The sequence below is a fragment of the Miniopterus natalensis genome, chromosome 12 (assembly GCF_054644295.1).
Source record: "Miniopterus natalensis isolate mMinNat1 chromosome 12, mMinNat1.hap1, whole genome shotgun sequence".
In the NCBI taxonomy this organism is placed as follows: domain Eukaryota; kingdom Metazoa; phylum Chordata; class Mammalia; order Chiroptera; family Miniopteridae; genus Miniopterus; species Miniopterus natalensis.
Genome location: NC_142092.1, coordinates 33,062,816 through 33,070,602, shown reverse-complemented (window position 1 = coordinate 33,070,602; position 7,787 = coordinate 33,062,816). Strand labels below are relative to the sequence as shown.

The 7,787-nt window shown below is 47.0% G+C and overlaps 1 protein-coding gene across 1 annotated transcript in view; it reads left to right on the top strand.

Annotated features, from left to right (window-relative positions):
* The first annotated feature begins 2,929 nt into the window (after positions 1-2,929).
* The window catches only part of DMRT1 (doublesex and mab-3 related transcription factor 1), a 90,545-nt gene continuing 85,687 nt past the window's right edge, over positions 2,930-7,787 (top strand). The window contains exons 1-2 of the mRNA XM_087823167.1: positions 2,930-3,265; positions 6,713-6,932. Of these exons, the coding sequence (XP_087679293.1) occupies positions 2,930-3,265; positions 6,713-6,932 (556 nt within the window). The remainder of the gene's footprint in view (positions 3,266-6,712; positions 6,933-7,787) is intronic.

Genomic DNA, 7,787 nt, shown 5'->3' with positions numbered 1-7,787 from the left:
CCATTCAAATATTTTCTTTGATGAAATGTCTATTCAAAATTTTGCCCAGATTTCAATTGGGTTTTCGTTTTATTATACACTCCCAGAGTTCTTATGTATTCTAGATACAAGTCGTTTATTAGATACATGATTTCCAAATATTTTCTCGTAGTCTGTGGCTTGTCTTTTCACTTTCTCAATGGTGTCTTTAGAAGCACAAAGTTTTGCATTTTGATGAAGTCAATTACCATTTTTTTCCTTTATCACTTGGGCTTTTGGTGTCATATCTAAGTCTTCACCCAACCCTGCCACGTTTTAGAACCAACCTGCTCCCTCTCCCCACTTGTCAGTATGTCTTGGACATCTTTCTACCTCAACAAACACAGATCTACGTCATCATCCTTCATGGATTTGGGTTCTGGAAAGGGGGGAGGAGAGAAAGGAGACAAGAGGATCAGACAGCTCCAAATATCCAGGACCACTCCTTTCACCCTTGGGGCATTCCTAATTCCATTTTGGATCATTTCATGTCTGGTACCTCCTCTGTGGTTTGTGAATAAAAACTTTATTAGGCTATTAACTTTATCACAACATTTTATGTTTTAATACTTTGGTCACATAGATATCTGGCCCCAAATTTTCTGTAGGCTTAAATTCCTCCATCATAGATTCTAGTGATGGGATGCTCATAAGAAACATGTGTTCCCCTGTAACTGAGATTTGATAGCCACTACTTCCAGCTTTTACTGCATTCTCTAAAACTAACTTGGGAATTACTTGGGAATGAGCCTTGGGGATGACTCAGCTCTAGTTAATGTATTAAAATGTAAATGTGGAAAAAGAAAATTGTAGATAACAGTAATTGGCACATTGGTTTTAATGGAAGATTTAGGGATATTCCCGAAACAAAATAGTGGTTATAATTTAACAGGTTCCAGAATGAGATGAATGGTTGCACCCTGGCCTCTATCAGGAGTGGAGCTTCACTGGCTTGATGGGTAGGATATGAGGTATTGTGTATAGCTAGATGCTTCTTTAGGAACTAACTTTCAGACAGAGAGCAGCAATGGAGAAAATCCAGCGAGGGAAAGAGCCTGTGAGAAGGACCTCAGAATAAGAATGGGAAAGGCAGGTTAGAGGACTTCAGAGCTCAGCGCTGAAAATGCTAATCTGCTGAAAGCGAGGGTCACTACACAGCCATTTTGATAAGAAGCTAAAATGGGATGGCCATGGTCCTTTGTAGGCCTAGCTCCCAAGGGTTGGGGCCCAGAATTTGGAACCTGAGTACTAACACTGGGGAAAAGCAAGGAGCGTGGGGGAAAGATGTAAGGGCAACCTCCTGGATGCACTATGGCTATTGCAAGGTTAGGGTAGTGTCCTGAGCAAAGAGGTACATAAGGGGCAACAAAGAGCTCCTCCAAACTGGTAGGTAACTATGGGAGGTTGAGAAATGCAGAGAGAGATCATTCTAAGTCCTTTAAGCAGTAGCCTTAGGTCTTTAACTTTTGTTTTTTTCACAGGGAAAACAATACCAAGCCGGGTCTGGTGTGGCTCAGAGGTTGAGCATCGACCTAGAAGCCAGGAGATCAAGGTTCGATTCCCATCAGGGCACATTTCAGGGTTGCGGGCTCAATCCCCAGTTGGGGGCGCGCAGGAGGTAGCCGATCAATGACAACTCTCTCATCATTGATATTTAAACTCTCTCTCTCCCTCTCCCTTCCTCTCTCTGAAATCAATAAAGATGTATTAAAAGACTTAAAAACAAAACAACAAAACCCCCCCACAACAATACCAAGTCACTGCTGGGCCAGCTGCTGCATTCATGGAATATACTGTAAGAAAAAGAGACCAGCTGGAAGCTTACAGAGATTCAGACATGAGGAAGGCTAACGTGTGGGGCAGCTCTTTTTCTGGTGTGTAGGAAGAAATGATTACCAGGCCTTTAGGGATGGAAGGCTGTGCAAGTACAGAGAGAAAAGACAAACATGGGTGGGGGCGGGGCGAAGGCTGTAAGATGATTGAGGATTTTTTGGAGGTATAATTAATACGTACAGCAAAATGCACACATTTTAAGTGTGCAATAAATTTTGACAAATGTCTGCATGAGTTTTTCTTGAAGGCTGAGTTTTGCATGCCTGCAGATCCATAAGTGAAGCTGCCTCAAAAGCAAGAAGCTGTGTGCACCTTAGTAAGAGAAGCAGCAAAGACTGTAACTATAGATTCGAAAGTTATGCCAGTAGGTAGAAATCTTGTGAGCAAATGAACAAAAGTGCAGGAAAGGGGAACGGGAGAAGAAAAAGGCCCAATTTTTGGCCTGCTTGAACCTTGCACACTGAGGACCTTATTTGCAGGTTTAAGAGCAGAGACTTCTTTTTTCTCAGGCCTTCAACTTCATATAATATTCTCGTAAGGGAGAAAGAAACCACTTTCCCAGTTGGCTTCTGCCAAAGTCTGCCCTCTGGAACTTGCAGAATGGTGTCCTTGGGGGAAGGGAGCTACAAGACCCCACGGAGTGGTCTGCACCTCCTCCAAGCAGCTTGCACGACTAAGATACAACTTTGCTCCTGACCTGGGGAGCTAGCTCCCTCGGTGCAGCAGCCCTGCAGCAATGCCTTTGGCGTTTGCAGACTGTGCAAGCTTACTAGCGGCAGAAGTACAGCTCTCAGAGTTGGGGGGCGGTGGGCGTGGCCGCGCCTCTCCCGCCCAGGCAGTCCCGGGAACATTCTGAAAAGTATCCAAAAGTTCTGCGCCGCGCGCGCCAAAAGAAAATATAAAAGGGCACAACCCCCCACTACTCTGGGCATTGCCTGTCCAGACCTCGCTACTCGGGCTGCACCTCCGGCTGCAGCGCACACGCCTCCTGCGCTCTCGGGAGCCTAGCCATCGTCTGGGTGCTTCCCTCGCAGCGGTCTTGCGACCTGAGAGTACTTGCGCTTCTCTTTGGGGCACCATGCCCAACGACGACGCATTCAGCAAGCCCTCCGCACCGTCGGAGCCCCCGCACGCCCCCGGGGCACCGCCGCAGGGCAAGGCCGGGGGCTTCGGCAAAGTGGCCGGGGCGCTGCTGGGAACCTCCGGCGCCGGAGGCAGCGGCGGCGGCGGCTCCGGGGCGTCCGGCATGGGTGCCGGGAGCAAAAAGTCTCCGCGGCTGCCCAAGTGCGCTCGTTGCAGGAACCACGGCTACGCGTCGCCGCTCAAGGGCCACAAGCGCTTCTGCATGTGGCGGGACTGCCAGTGCAAGAAGTGCAACCTGATCGCCGAGAGACAGCGCGTGATGGCCGCTCAGGTGAGTGCGGGCGTCCAGGAACCGGGGTTCAGACCCAGACTTTTTTCGACACAGCCCCTCGGGCCTGGCCAGCTTCACGCGGGGCCTGCGTTCGGGAGGGAGGCGGCGGTGCTCGCCGGCAGCCGCGGCGCGCTCGGCCCGGGGTTCCCAGCCACGCGCCGACGCCGCGCCCCGAGGGACTCGTCTCCGATCCCGCCAGCGGAGCACTGAGCCGTGGAGTTCGCTCGGCTCCGGAAACCCCGCCATCCCCGACCCAGCCCTCCCAGCGGAGAGTTGCAGGGTTCGCCCCTTCGGGAGTCCCCAGAATCCCCAGAATCTCTGATCCCGCGTTCATAGCAAAGTTGGGTTTGCTCGTGAGTCCCCGGGATCTCGGAACTCCACCTCCAGCAGCGAGTTGCGGGGTGCTCTGCTGGGGAAGGGTCCCCGGGATCTCCGCCCCCGCCTCCAGCAGAGTTTGCAGGGTGCGCCCCTTTGGGGGTTTCGGGCAGTTCCTGACTCCGCCCCCCAGTAGAGAGTTGCGCTTAAATTCCGAGCGAGCGGGCGTGAGCTACCCGTCCGGGCGAAACCGACGCCCGGCTGCGCCGCGGGCCCGGGCAACGAGTCGGGCGGCTCTTTCTGGAAAAGTCGCCGTAACGGACGCCAGCGTGCGTGGCCCTCCTGCGCCCTTGGCGCCCTTTCCGCCGGCGCCCCCAGTGGGCCCGGCTGAGCGCCTCAGCCATTTTGAGCGCTGCGGAAGGATAATTAGCATCTTAAAATGTGCGGTCTCGGTCTAAGTCACTCAAGTACAAATTGCTTTGTGCGTACTTTCAAAGTACACTTAAGAATGTCTTTTAAAAATGTGCGCAGTGGTAAAAATGCTGGGGTTTGCAGTTTTGTCTGTCGTTCATGTTTTTTTTACTCTTTTAAAGCGGCAAAAGCCCGACAGCAATTTAACATCTTAACGGAAATAGTTAATGTCGTTGGTATTCTACAAGGATTTTTAGAAGAGATTAATATACTTTTTTTTTTCCAGCCAAAAGTTATTTTATCCTTTTAGGACGGGTTATTTTAAATGAAAAGATACGCGAGAAATATTTACCAACGATGTGCTGCTTTTGGGTAGAAATGTGTAAATATCTTCCATTGAAAATGATTTAAATGAGGGCGTTGCACAAGACTGCACAACTGCTTAAGGATTATGCTTTTACATCCATCATTTTTTAAAAAATGGGTCTTAAAGTAGATATATTTTGGCTTCATAGATGGTGTGTGAGTGAAGTCATGGGAATATAGGTTGTTTTTCTTGGTTTCTTTATAGATTTTTTAAGCTTAATCTATAGTGGATGAAAATAGTAAACTGAGTATTAAAATGCATCACGTGAGCTTGCTGGAAAAAAACACTTAGGAACTTTTAAATTGTATTTGTAGGTAGAAAAATATTCTGAATAATTTAGTCGTTGGCGTAAATAGGTGGAGAGTATGCTTGGGAGGGGAATTTTCCTCAAAATATAAAACTATTTGAGTAGGACCATTCATTTGGAATAAGCTTTATTAGTAGGGGCACTAACTTGGGAGAAGGCTGTTTGTTATGTTAACAGCAAAAACTCAGGATTACTTTTATAATACGAAACTTCAGTGTTTTCCACATCAGAAGGCTTGTGTTGATGAAACCTTTCAAATCCACCTAACAACCGTTTTTTTTAGTCCTTTTTAAATAGTTTGAAATTGATCTTAAATATAACTCTAAAATAATTGCATTTTTTATCCATTACCTCACCTTCCCTGGTTAAATAACATTTGCTAAGAACCCTCGAGAGGTCTTTGTAAAAGTGTCTTTGTTTATGGAGTATTTTGTGTGTTTTGTGCATGCATGGGATTTATGTAAATCAAGGTATAGGTAGGCATTGACATTACTACACAGGTTTGTGGGTATTTTTATTATTATTTCTGACCAAATTCTTAATATTCTGCTTCTAAACTTCTTGGTTAATAATAGAAAATCCAAGATTTAAGCTTAATTATTTAATCTCAATTATTTAAGGATTCCTTCTGTAAGTTGAAGACTCCTCTTATAATGAGTAAAATTAGTTTCAAATTAATCAGCTTTCTAAATTTGGAGTCCAATTTTCCTAAAACAATCTATAAATTGTAGTTGTGCTTCCAGTTTACCGTTTTGACTTCAACTTTTGGCTTGTCTTTGGGACTCTGAGGTACAGGTACTTTCTCACTTCATTATCACCAAGAGTCAGTTTCAACAGAAAGTCTCCCTTTTTTGTTACATGTATCAGCAAAAATACAAATTTATTTTCTTTACACCTCTTTTTTCAACCTTTAACAATGTTATTTAAAAGAAGATAAACTGAAGAGGGGCCATGAAGAGTTTCTTAGGTATGTTAGGTCCCTTCCATCTCCTCCTCTCCTGCCTGGAATCTCCACCTGTCCCCTCCCTTTCTCTCCACCTCCAGCCTCTCCCTTCTCCAGGGTCTTCAACACCAGCTTCCAGCCCTTTCCCTCATTACTTCTCCACATGCTCCCTCCACTCCAGGCTCTGAAGGCCTTGTTCTGTCCATTTATTCTTACCTAAGTCCTACTCAGCCTAATATTAAAGGCTCTGTTTCTCAACCTAATAGTCAAGGCTCTGGCTGATTCTTCCACTTGAAGCCATTTCTGTCTCTGAATTTCTTCTCTAGGATTAGGTGTATATTCTCCTGTAGTGGTTGCCACATTCTGACTTGAGTTGCATGTTTGCCTGCCTTCTGTTTCTCTTTTTAATTATTTTTTTTTTAATCTTCACCCAAGGGTATGTTTTGTTAATTTTTTTATTTTTAGAGAGAGAGGAAGGGAGAGAGAGAGAAAGAGAAGCATCAATCGGTTGCCTCCCCATAGGTGCCCAGACCTGGGATTGAACTTGATACCTAAGTGTGTGACCAAGAATGGAACCCTCAGCCTTTTGGGGCAAAGGATGATGCTCCAACTGGCTGAGCCACTTGGCCAGGGCCTGTTTCTCCTTTCAAACTATGAGTACCTTGGGATCTGATCTAATCTTACTGTATCTGGCTGGTCGCTGTTCCCAGGACAGTGGCCTTTTACAAATTTGTGGAAGGTAGCAGTGAGTGATCCCGTTCTCCTGCCTAATTTATCAGCGCTGACTTCTCTTCAGATTGAACTCCTCTGCTTGGCTGACTCTACCATTTTTCCTGATTCTCCCTAGCCAACCTAGTTCCTTCTAAATTTACATACTAATTTCACAGTGAACATTTCTTGAGCACCTATTGTGGGCCGGGCGCTCTGGTTCTCAGCCATTTCTCAGCTTCGGCTGCATTTCTTAGTTACCTGGAAATGAGAGATTCTCAGAACTCACCCTGGATCTAAGGAATGGGGTGGGCGGGGCCTCAGTGGTTTTTCTCGAAGCTGCCAGGGTGACGCTCACGGTGTGCTGGAGGGTGACCCGCTGCCCTGTGCTTCCAGGTGGCCCTGAGAAGGCAGCAGGCCCAGGAGGAGGAGCTGGGGATCAGTCACCCCATCCCGCTGCCCACTGCGGCGGAGCTGCTCGTCAAGAGGGAGAACAGCGGCAGCAACCCCTGCCTGATGACCGAGAGCAGCGGCTCCTCGCAGCCCCCGCCGCCGCCGCCGCTCCCGCCGCCGCCGCCGCCGCCGCCCGTCAACACCCCCGCCGCCGCCGTTTCAGGTACCGGGGACCCGGGGTTCACAGCGCGGCTGAGCGCGAGGGAAAAAGGAGGGCTTGGCCACAGAAACAGTCTCAGGACCTTCCTGAGCCACATCCCCACATTGGAGGATTTTCTTAAAGGGTTCTTCCTCTGCAGGCCTGTTTTTGGCTGCCTCACAAAGGAGATGGCCATGTATGTCTTCTAGAATTGGAAGTTCAACAGCTTTGCTTTTCTGTTGGTTATTAGCCAAGTCTGAATCTGGACAGAGTCAGAATCACAGAATGTCAGAGGAGTGAGATTTTCCAGATTTCATCTCAATCCACCCGTCCATTTTTGGGTCCTTTTGGTGACTGCTAAAGATCCTTGTTTTCTAGAACTAAAAGCCCATTTCTCTGGCAACTGACTGCAGTCCATTTGGATCAAGTTTCAGTGGGCACTGGGAAATGAGGGAAAGCATGTCCCATTGGCTTAAATTCTCTCTCCCATGTACTAAAATTGTACCGGGGGCTACATGTATGTTAATTCATTTCTTTCTCAGAAGTAGGACGCATTAGTCCTATTTTACACATGTGAAAACTGAGGTGTATGAAGTTTAAGTAACTGCCTAAATCTACAGAACTAGAAGGTATCTGAGTTGGTCCATCTGCCTCCAGAGCTCACTGTGCTTATTGCACGGGGTCCCCAAATTACCTCCAGCATCATGATGGTCTAGAGCTGCACTGTCCAGTATGAAAGCACCTAGCCACATGTGGCTATTTAAGTTTAAATTAATTACAATGAAGTAAAATGAAAACATTCATCCAAAGAAGATAAACGAATGACCAATAAGCATGCGAAAAGATGCTAAACCTCATTGATCATTAGGGAAATACAAA